The 12,173-nt window shown below is 40.8% G+C and overlaps 1 protein-coding gene across 1 annotated transcript in view; it reads right to left on the bottom strand.

Moving 5' to 3' along the window:
- Positions 1 to 1,682: 1,682 nt before the first annotated feature.
- Positions 1,683 to 12,173, bottom strand: part of LOC104950864 (transcription factor COE1-like) — a gene marked incomplete at its 5' end in the record, with an annotated part of 11,987 nt that continues 1,496 nt past the window's right edge. The window contains 5 exons of the mRNA XM_010777441.1: positions 1,683 to 1,739; positions 2,981 to 3,069; positions 8,884 to 9,010; positions 10,520 to 10,653; positions 12,000 to 12,141. Of these exons, the coding sequence (XP_010775743.1) occupies positions 1,683 to 1,739; positions 2,981 to 3,069; positions 8,884 to 9,010; positions 10,520 to 10,653; positions 12,000 to 12,141 (549 nt within the window). The remainder of the gene's footprint in view (positions 1,740 to 2,980; positions 3,070 to 8,883; positions 9,011 to 10,519; positions 10,654 to 11,999; positions 12,142 to 12,173) is intronic.

Raw genomic sequence — 12,173 nt, 5'->3', positions numbered from 1 at the left:
TCACACACACACACACACACACACACACACATACACATACACATACACATACACATACACATACACATACACATACACAAACACACACACACACAGTGTGACTGCTGGTGGGCAACAGTAATAAAGGCTCAGGGTTCCACTATGATGAATTACCAACTAATGCACACACATACATGAACACACACGGTATCAGGTACACACATGTAAGAGGAACATTGTTTTGAACAGAGAGCACAGTAAGACACAGTTAGCGGTAAACAGACGGTGAAACAGTCCCATGTCCAACTAGTGTGTAGAGAGTTTAAATTAATCAGAAAAATTGAAATTATAATATTTAGTTTCTCTTGCTCCCTCAGGATGTCCTCTTTATCTCGTCATGATGGAACATATATTCCACATTTAGCACCACCGATACGTCTCTTTATCACCAACATGATACCCGATCGATTCATCCTACTGCTACTCTGGTTGCCTTTCCAGCAGTTTACTGGTTCTCATTGTTTTCCTCGAAGTAGCCACTGTGACATCATGTGTCTTAAAATAGAATTGATTGGTAATCCAAGGGACTAAGGAAAATAGAAACAGGCTTAAAAAGGTACAGTGCCAATATTGCTGCTGGGTTCAGAATATTAATAACTTCATAAGATAAGATGTTTATTGGCCCATTTAGTCCAAGTTATATGCTCCTTTATTTTATTCCTCCTGTCAAGCACAGCCCCAAAAAGAAAATGTGTTCACTAAGAGATGTTCCCCCTTATATCTTTCACAATTAAAATGTTACAGTTAATGTTAACTCTTTTCTATATTCACTAATAGAATGTCATATTGGATATTTGGCTTGATTAATGCATGTTTACCATCTTTGGCACATTGGGTGTAGTGCCAAAACATAATAAATATTATGTAAAAGTAATAATCAACCAAGAAGAACAGCTTAAAGTTAAGCAACCACTTCCTTTTCCACACTCCCAGCATGCTTCATGACCTACAGTACTGTATTACATTGCCTGGATCAACTTATGAGTTGTATGAATGCATATAACAACAAGAATGGTAAAGCTTTATTTCCCCTCTACATTAAAAAGGAAATCCAGAGAGGAAAACGTGGAAGCAGTACATATTCTCTGTTAACAAGGTGTGTGTCATGCTCTGTAAATCTCTCACAAATCATGCAGAGTGTGTGTTTGTGCGCACATGTGTGTTAATGCATGTGTGAGTCACTTGTTCTGCTCTGACTCAGTCTTTACCAGAATGTGAACCTAAAATTACTTCTGGTATCAAACAATCTGGGATGCTTACATCATTTCCTGCACTGGTTTTTCTGCACAATTGTTAAGTTGCTCTAAATATAACGGGCCTGGTCACAGGTAAAAGCTTTTCAAAGTGCTACATTTCCTATGATGGGTTGACTTCTTACAGCCTTTTGCACAATTTATGTTTTGTGGTTATTTTAAAGCTTAAACAACACTTTTTTTAAATGAAAATGTGCTGCCTTGTGTTAACATTTCAGTATGTTAAATGGGCTGGCAGGACAAAGACAATATACAATATATATTTGATTACATCACCTTGGGCTCAAGGAAATTGGGACGGGCACTTTTCACACCCTGGTGACGTCTTATAGCCTGAAAGTTAATCAACTAATCATGGAAATAATAGCCAGAGTAATTGATCATGGATCATTAGTTGCATCCTAAAGGGAACACTATTTCCTGCATTGGAAGGTCGTAAACCTTGAGCTGCAGTATCGGCCAATATAGACATCATTTTATGATTCTGGTATGAATCCGAACACAATAAACGTATCAACTATGTTTTATCAATTAGTTAACATACTGTACAATCATACCATTTCTAACTCACCGCTTAGTCTAAAAGATTTTCTAACATCCGGTAATACTTGATTCACCTAATTTCAAACAATCCCCTTTTAAAACAAATATAGCCTTTAGTCCTCATCAGTCACATGACCCTTATTATGTTTCTGCCTGCAGGTTTTAAAACCATAATTTAGATGAGCCTTGTTAAAACACTTGTAAGTGCAGCATACTTCAAACAAGTGAAAGCAATGCATACTCGTGACCATGAGTCCAGGACTTCCTAAACTTTATGTGGTGTGAAGTGTGTGTGATTCCAAAGTGTTAACGCACGCTACATTGCTAACACATGAGCTGGAGCCAGGGTGTCGGCCCGGAGGTGATGACATCACGTCATGGCCCCATCATCACATCATGACCAGCGCCCATTTAAAATGATGTCACAGCAAAGACAGCGAATCCTGGATCAGCTCCAGTGGGGACGGGGAGCCAATCAACAGCAGCTGTTTGAAAGGTCATGACCCTGCCCACCCAGATAGACGAGTTCCATGTTGAATTGGGCTCTCACACACACACAAACACACACAAACACACGCATACATGTGCACTTTGAAAAGTCACCCTGCATGTACGGATCAAGATGACAGCGCTTGGTATCAAAGCAGCGCTCATCGTTTGGTGCTAATTATTAGCATCTGCTGATCCTTGAAACAATCTGCTTGATCTCCTGCTGATAAACAAATAATCAGATATGACTCTCTGATCTGGAGAAGATTCAAACGCTCACACTGTAAACGGGTTTAAGCATCTCACACACACAGTTCACAAAGAGGTGAAAACACAACCCACAGGAGATTTGAAAACACATATTCTGCTTAGAAATATAAAAACAACACAGACAGAAGAAATAAATGAAACATAAACATACAATTATTTTGTTGTTTTGAATTAATTTGTGTGCATCTCTGTTCGCTTGTTCTTTGATAACAGAATAAGTCAGTGAAGCTCGGTGTAACTAAGAAGTTTGCTTTGATCTCTGTAGGAGCATCAGTGTCTGTGTTTTGAGCTCCAAAGCAAGAGATGGAGCCTTGCTCGTTCTTCGTTCCCTGTCCAGTTAAGGCATCAGATACATCAGTAAGAGGTGAATGAGGTTTTTTCTTTACCTTTGGCAGCCTCTCTGGGTCCCCAGGGTGCCGAGGGATGACCTTCTGAAGCCTCTGGAAACCGTAGTCAATGGTCGGCTCGTTCAGTGCTGCATAAGACAAATGGGAAGGGGGAATTAGTTAAAATGGTTTCATCATTACATTACATCTCAATTAGGTGACGCTTTTATCCAAAACAACTTACAATAACTGCAATAAACCGTGAAGATACAAACTCGGAACAACAAGAAAAAAGCAGATATATTCAAAAACCATTTCAAATGCTGGTGCGACCTTTTATGTACTACAATTCTTCCAACTACAGTACAGGAGCTCTCCTATGCAGATAAAATATACAGAAGTTGCCTAAAGAGCCCATGATTTAAGCACTTCAACTATGGCAAACAATGGTGATCTCATGCTGCACCAAAATATCCAATTAATAATGTCATAATAAATATTTGAACAATCTCGATTGGTTAACATGGACATTGCACTAATACAGTAACACATGTTTTAGAGTGCAGGAAGAGGCACTTGGGTTACTCTACCTAAATAATGTTTACATTTCACAATAATACGTTATGTTACACGGTGAGCCTTTAATACTGTTGGTGTTCAACCTGAGCCTGCGCACATGATAAACAGACAGACAACATCTGTGCCCATCAGCAGGGGAGAGGATGACATCCAATTTTGTGACATTTTGTTCCCAAGCACCATGCTGGTATCAAGTATGTAGGTTTTTTTAGTAAGACTAGTTTGGAAAATAATGAACCTGCTCAGCATGATTTCTAAAAACCTTCAGAATCCCATCAGAGGTGAGAGAGCTGCTCGTGACTGTAAGGTTGGCAGTTCAGATCTGGCTGAGGAACTGTAACTGAGAAAAGCACATCGCTCAAAAGCTACTGTGTGATACCATGTCCCATATTTTGTCTGTTGATGAGCATAAAAACTGTTCCCATTAAATGTAAATGAAGCAGCCCAACAAAATGAAACATGCAAATGTACAGAGATGGAGAGACCTGGTAAAGTAACTAATGGTGCCAAAAGCATCTTTATAATAATAACATTGCAGATTACATTTAAAGGGTCCTAAAGAATGCTTAATGTTTGCTTTAATGTTGCCATTATGTCCTTCTACAGTCTTTATCTAATCAGCATGTCAATCAAGTCGGCTCTACACTCAGTAAGTCACAGTGATGGGATCATTTAAAGTGTTTCTGCATTTATTTGTCTGTGTTGAACAAGTGTATGCATACCAATCCTGAACTTACTATGCAAAAAGTAAGGTCACTTTTATAGCAAACACATTCAACAAAATAGCCAAAACTTTAAAAATGTAGCAATGTAGGAAGCCTGAAGTGTGTCGCCATTAAAGGATAAAAGAGGAAAAGAGTCTGTGCGAGATGAAGGTGTGGGGTGCAGATGGTTTGTGTGTGTGTGTGTGTGTGTGTGTGTGTGTGTGTGTGTGTGTGTGTGTGTGTGTGTGTGTGTGTGTGTGTGTGTGTGTGTGTGTGTGTGTTTATGATGTCCAACTGTGCAGCTGGAGTAAAATTTGGTACTTTCCACATCCAACACCGATAAATTACTTGCAGCTGAATGTCTTATATGTTGTTTTCTAGTTTCTTTTAGCGTGTGTATGTGTGTGTGTGTGTGTGTGTGTGTGTGTGTGTGTGTGTGTGTGTGTGTGTGTGTGTGTGTGTGTGTGAGAGTGTGCGCATATGTTTCTGGTTGTTGTTATGTCCTAATTCACTCAATTTGTTAGAAACATAAGTTCATGAATTGTGAGTTGTAAAAATACCAGATGGCTAACAGTCATGAACAATACTTCCCACACTCACAAGAACATTCCTTTTTCAAATTCTGGACAATTTATGATTCTATGATTTATAAATGTGAAAATTACAATGGTAAACGGTTGAGGGAAAAAAAACAGGAAGTTAAGCAAGGGATATACGAAATAAAAAAATTAAAGGGAGGTGAGGGAATGAGAAGAGAGCATGTGTTATTCCATCCAAAAAACACAGAAAAAGGCTCAGTTATGGTGAGAAAAACAAAAGTAGAAAAACAGCTGCCTAACACTCGGTGGGATATCAACTGTCAGAATTAACTGCCAGTGTCAGATCCACACTCCCTGCACATCTCTGGAGACGTTTAACCGATGCTAGCTTTAATATAACACACACACGCGCACACACACACATAATGTACATAACAGGATGACCCTAGTTTCGCTGCCTCAAGCCTAAAGTGTCTCCAACCGACTCTTTATTAATAGAAAAAAATGGATGGTGTGTGCATGTTGGTGTGTGTTTAAGGGTATGTGTAGGTCTGTGTGTGTGGAGGCTAATGTCAGTGTGTGTGTACTTTGAAGACAAAAGGTCAGGTTTTTCCAATGCTTTCTTTGGAGGTTTCTTACTGCACAAAAACAGAAATAGCATCAGTGCAGCAAAGGGGTCTAGTGGATTACACATTAATCTGAACAGAAACACGGTCCAACCAGGTCCTTTCCTGATAACAAACAGGCTCTTAGTTATTTTAAATTTTAAAATCTTTCTCTGAGCAGCTACCATGAGTAATTGCATATTAATAAACATCTCTTAACAAAAAACCTTTATGCCAATATGTACAGTGAAATAGTAACCACCAATACCATTATAGTTACTATAATTCTTTAGAATTTCAAAATGTCCAGCAAGCTGTGCTGTTCCTAAAAAAATGTGTGTATAGATATGACAACCTAATCAACGGAAGAAAACACTTTAGCAGATTTGTCTGTGATACTGAGGCTTCAACCCATTTGATCTTGCCTTAATGTGCCACCCTGCTGTCCATTAAAGCACCTCCTCCACCTCCCCCATCCTCCCTCTATTCTGCTACCTCCCCCCTCTTTCTTAACTACACCTTCTGCCACTTTCATCCACCCATCCATCCATCTCGCCATCACTCCCCCTCCAGCCCGCACTCGTCCTCCTCTCAGAGTCCAGAGCTGTCCGCAGATCAATACTCATAGAAGTTTCATGAGGACAGACCCTCCACTCGTGTTTCACAATAAAATGTGAGCAGAAGGGGGGAGACAGAAGAGACTAAGAGGGGGAGGGGGCCGAGAGAAGAAAGCATGTCTAAGATTTCTTATGTGCGTATATTAAACTGTATAATTGTGAGGATATCTTTTGACAGTGTTTAAACAGTAAGGTGGGTAATTGAGCAGGAATGGAGAAAAAAGGGTGAGGCTGGGTGGAAAAGACAGAGCTGATGTAAAAGGAGAAGAAGAGGAGGAGGAGCAGGAGGAGGTGTGGTAAGATTGATTCTCTGGCCAGCCTGCAGTTCAATACCACTGAATTATTGCTTCATTCTTCCCCTTATGAGATGAGATCTCTTTCTCTCTGGCTCCACTTCTCTCAGTGACTTTCTGTGTGTTTGTGTATGTGTGTATGCACATGTGTGTATCTGCATGTGCGTATCAGTTTATGTGTGATCCACTTATGGGCGGATCAATACTTTACAATCTGGTTTTAAAAGTCCACCTTTCTGTCTCACTCTTTATGTGTCTCTTCGTTTTACTGTCTCTCTCTTTATATATTTCAATCTCTTTTATTTCTCTCCTTCTGTGTCTGCAAGATGAAAGGTGAATTGCTCTTAAAAAGAAAGAAAAAAACAAAGATTGTGACGTTTTTGCAGCTTTTACTAAAAGTTTCTTCTATCCACAGCTGAGATATGGATTTTTGTTATGCAGCTGCATTGACAATAAATCAGCTCTATATGTGTGTGTGTGTGTGTGTGTGTGTGTGTGTGTGTGTGTGTGTGTGTGTGTGTGTGTGTGTGTGTTTGTGTGTGTGTGTGTGTGTGTGTGTGTGTGTGTGTGTGTGTGTGTGTGTGTGTGTGTGTGTGTGTGTGTGTGTGTGTGTGTGTGTGTGTGTGTGTGTGTGTGTGTGTGTGTGTGTGTGTGTGTGTGTGTGTGTGTGTGTGTGTGTGTGAACATTTATTGATTGTCACTTTGTACCATTGTATTTTTATAGAAGTGTGTTGAGAATGTTAATTTTTCCCACCAGGCCGATGAAGCAGCCATACGGCACTTTGTGTGTGTGTGTGTGTGTGTGTGTGTGTGTGTGTGTGTGTGTGTGTGTGTGTGTTTGTGTGTGGTATACCATCTGTTTACCAGACTACTCACCATCTTTCCCTCATATCTCCCTGATTTACAATTACTTTCAACTCCTGCCCCTGTTTGAAAGTGTGTGTGGTAAGTTGTGTAAGACACGACCCTACCCAAGGGTGGCTTTGCGTGTGTGTTTACGTTGCGCGCCTTTGCATACTTGCGTGTGTGTGTTTAATTGCTCGGTCCTTACACCCAGAGGCAACCACAGCTAAGAAGCACTGAAAAACCTCAACAGCCAATCAGCTTCCGCCGCAGTGACCTTTCACCAGCGGCTTCCAGAAAGAAGCCAACCTTGAGGCGGGGTCAGGCAACCGCAGTAACGGATCGCGTTTCCTGGGTCACATGTTGAAGCCATCAGCCAATCGCGAGGTCACGGAGGGTCATCTCCGCCCAATAGGAGATGAAGTTAGACACCAGACGGACCAATTACCAGCCGGCTAGCCTCAGGGTCAGACCAAAGATGTTTTGACTAAAGAACAGTGAAGGAGCTGACTGGACCTTTCTCTGGACAAAGAAACTACCGACTAGGGATATTAAAACAACTTCTAACACTCACACTACCCGCAAAAAAACTTGACTTGTTCTCAGTTTACCGAACATGGTCAAGAAATGTAAATCAAAAACAATATTTTGCGTCTGTTTATTTCACTTATTTATTCAGTTCTTTAACAGCAAGTCCATTTTCTCGCATATACATTTCTGAATGAGTTCCTAATTTACTTTGTCTAGTCTGCCAACAAATAACTTCTTCCTCCTGATTTTGAATTCTTCTTCTGCTGTTGCTTTTCATTGTGTTTCTTAAATGTATTATTCAGGTACTTTTTGGGTTAATATTTAGCTGTTAGAACTGGAAGTTCAACCTACTTATCAAAAACAATTGAAGATGAACAGTACCAACATTCTGAAAAAAAGATAATAAGACTACCAAGTAAAATGACTTTTTCTTAACAATTCCAGTACACCCCCCCCCGCACAACAACTCTATAGATTCACCAAATACAAAATGGCATTAGAAAAACAAGAACTACAGTCATGCTATAACAAAAGCAAAGAGCTTGACGGACGCACCAAACTTTCTAAATAATTTCCTTGCAGTTTAACTACAAACCCTAACCGAACGGATCCATTCCATTGAACACTTACACCTGGTTGCCTCCTAACACTGCCATTTAACAGCCTTGTCTTAATGACTGTGGCTCAATCTTGAAACACCAAACTCATCACCTCCTTTAGTATTTTCCCGGAGATTTAAAAGCCTTCATGAGCTTGACGCCAGCATTAAAAGGGACAATTTATTCATGGTGGGTTTTTCTTTCATATCTATTGATCAGGTTTAAATCCTCATCTTTATCTGTCGGCCATTAAATGTCTTGGAAGAATTTACACAGCAGCTGTTTTTATTTCCTGCCTTTCCTCCCTGGGAATGACGTCATCATTACGTTGTGATGGAGCCATGTTGAGCGGATCAATAGCAGACATCACATCACCTCTATCCATTTCCACATGTATGTGAGAAAAGAAAATGAGCACACACACACACACACACACACACACACACACACACACACACACACACACACACACACACACACACACACACACACACACACATATGCAGTCACAGACAAAAACAGCAAAAAAGCCAAAGCTTGAATTATGCCCAAACCCTCAAGAAAATAGAAGAAAACTCTCAACAGATCATTAAATCAAGAGCATGTACATGTGGATTTTCACGTGTGTTTATTCGTGTGTACAGTTGACTTACCTGTGTATATGAACCTTCCTGGTGTGCCTTTGCAGAACTGTTTGGACTTGTAGGACAGAGTGACCTCGACGACCCCGGGGATGTGTCTGGGAGGCGTCTGCACCCGGATGGCATGCGGCGTGATCAACTGAAGAAGGAAGGAAAAGGCGGACCAAGACTCAGTACACAAACACACCAAATAATGCAGCTCTGCGTCAGGACAATGCAACCGGTGTTTGGTCCGTTGCTAAAAAATCAGAAAAAGCACAGACACAACTTCTAGAGTTTGATTTCCAACAGAATCTAGATTTGAACCTGGTTCTGTTGTTTACACTCCTATTTTTCTTTTAAATCGGACTATGGATCAAGTTGTGACTGTTGCTTTAAATTATTCTGTAAGCTTGCCAGAGCACAACTTAAATGTTTGTTTAAGTCAGTGGGTTGGTGATGTATTGCATTTACACTTGTAAACTGATTCAAAATATTGAATAAACACGGTTTCCTTTTTCTCATTGAGTTCACATGTAAGTTGAAGAGGTTCTCTTATATCCAATGTAGAATATATTTGAATAATTTAAACGGGTTGGTATTCATCATAATCTTGTTAAAATACATATTACTGTATGTGATTTTTATTGTCTTACTGGACTTTTGACCTACTGTACAACAGACAATACAACCACTTCAGATACAATCAAACTTTCCAGCACCTATGTTGATGTTAGATAAAGAGGAATCATTGTATTGAACCGAACACGGCTGTACGTGACAAACACTAACTTTTTTAGCACTTCCATGGATGGGTTTCAAAAACAGTTTTTACTACTTGGCTCAGGTTTGAGGAATCTGCAAGTAGGAGGGAAATCTGCAGACAAACAGAACTTGGCAGAAAGGCAATCTCTTCCCACCGACACATTTCTCAAACCGTGTTTTCACGCTTCGGAATCAATAATCAGGTTGAGTGCAAATGGAACATTCGGTTGGCCAAAATAATCCATTAAAGCTGTCCGAGGAACGCCAAGAGAGCCAGGTCAGTTTGAACTGAACTGAACTGAGACTCTGTACACATGTTAGTGTGTGTAAGTGTGGCTCTCAACACTGTAAACAAACCCCTCAGCTCTAAACACACACACCCATCCATGTGTGCCAGCGTATGCACACACAAACACACACAAACTGGGTGTTGTTGTTGGAAAGGAGCCACGGTCGCTCGGCACACACGGTGAGTGGAGTCAGAAGACAAATAAACACTCTGTAGAGGAGTTGCGCTGGGGAAAAGTACGACAGTGTATTTGTGTGTGTGTGTGTGTGTGTGTGTGTGTGTGTGTGTGTGTGTGTGTGCGAGCATTAAGCCGATGGCTATCAAAATGTGCTGATTTGATCAGTATTCCACCGAGAAAGAGTAAGAGGGGGTGTGGGTGAGGAAGGTAGAGAGGGGCGGCGGTCGCTTGTTGGGGGGGGGACTCATTAGAGAGGCAAACCTCATTTAGACAAACATTTACACACACACATTCACATGATCACACGCAGCTAAGAGCCCGGCCATGAGGGAAAGTATGTTTTCAGATTGAATTACTTCCAACGGTCGAGGGCAGAGGCACACAGTTGAGGGGTTGAAACAACATTGAGACAGGATGATGATTTCTGACAAACTGACCTCGCTCCAAACCAACATGGTACCGAAGATGACTTGGAGACCATCGAAGAAGTTGTCTCCTATGATGATGACTGTAGCGCCTCCTGTAGTCCATCCTTCACTGGGACTAATGGCCTTAATGCAGGGAGCCGAGCCTGGAAGGAAGAGAGAAGAACATTTAAAAAAAAAAATCATTTAAAAGAGAAATTAGTTTCTAAACAGGAATCTAGTCTTTTTCATCCGTGTTGCAAATGCACCTCATATTTCTCCAAGCTACACCCTTGGCTTTTGGCAGAGGTCCAGATTAGCACAGCACACTTATACTGTACTCTCAATGCGCTGCAGATTCAAAGAGTCATTCTCAATTGGTCCTTTAGCAGGGAAGTTTCTCCTTGAAAAGTGTCCAGCTCAGTGCAATGAGAGGTGCTGGGAGGATGCTTGTTTTATTTGCATGGTCAAACCGCCATTTGATAATTTTTAAAGCTTATTGTTTAAAGACATCCAGGTAGAACATACAGTATAAGAATAAATGTAACTTTGAAAATGAAAACACTGCAAGACTGCTTTTATTATGGACGGGGAGATTCACTTAAAAGCTCTAAGGATTGCTTGTGTTTGGTGCTATCTAACTACACCGTTTGCAAATGTCTTTGCAGGCCGCATGAGATAAAAATTAGCCGCTAAAAAATATGCATTTATGTAATTTATTGCTGTTAAAAAAAACAATTTCGAAATCCTTTTTTTAAATTATCCAGAGAAGATGAGAAACATGTGTTCATGTTTTCTCCTACTTCGCACAAGTTTCACGTAATGTGATACTCAAGAGAGAGAACTTGTACTGTTAATTTATTTATTTATTTATCTTAAAACCCGACTGACATGAGATTATGGCAGTTCATTTTTTAAACTAATGATATGACATGGATAAACACACACAGAAAGCTCAGCATGAATCGTAATACTTCAAACAGAATGGATACAGTCAGCTTTATGTCACTCCAGCATTGTGGGAGTGAGTATAAGCTGAAATTAAACATACATATATCACACATATCACAACAACAAAAGCTTGTCTGTCAAAAGCCAAATCTCCTTAAAAGTGTGTGTGTTATTACCAACAACGTGCTTTAGTCTGGGTGTGTTTGCAAAAAAGACTCATAATGATATTAGACCTAGTGTGTGTGTGTGTGTGTGTGTGTGTGTGTGTGTGTGTGTGTGTGTGTGTGTGTGTGTGTGTGTGTGCGTGCGTGTGTGTGTATGTGTGTGTGGAGTGGGTTGGATTAGCCAGATGGAGGGGCAGGAATCACCTGATAGGATTAAACCATCAACCATCTGGTGGCCATGCTGCTTACTCTCACACACTTTCACACACAGACAGAGAGACAGACAGGCACACACAAACACACACACACACACACACACACACACACACACACACACACACACACACACACACACACACACACACACACACACACACACACACGCACTCTTGTGTTACCATGTTCTAGGTATCCCTGCGTTCCTTCCGCGGGGTCGAGTCTGCGGGCCCGTCGGCCATGTTTGGAGTTGTTGTGGACGAACATGTTGTCGGAGACTGACAGGACATGTCCATCAACACTCACTGTAGTCGATACCACCACCTGAAGAGGGACAGGACAGGATGGGGGGAGGG

This window comes from Notothenia coriiceps, unplaced genomic scaffold, assembly GCF_000735185.1.
Source record: "Notothenia coriiceps isolate Sejong01 unplaced genomic scaffold, NC01 NC01_scaffold00018246, whole genome shotgun sequence".
Classification (NCBI taxonomy): Eukaryota; Metazoa; Chordata; class Actinopteri; order Perciformes; family Nototheniidae; genus Notothenia; species Notothenia coriiceps.
Note: the sequence above shows the minus strand (reverse complement) of the source record. Positions and strands in the feature narration are given on the sequence as shown.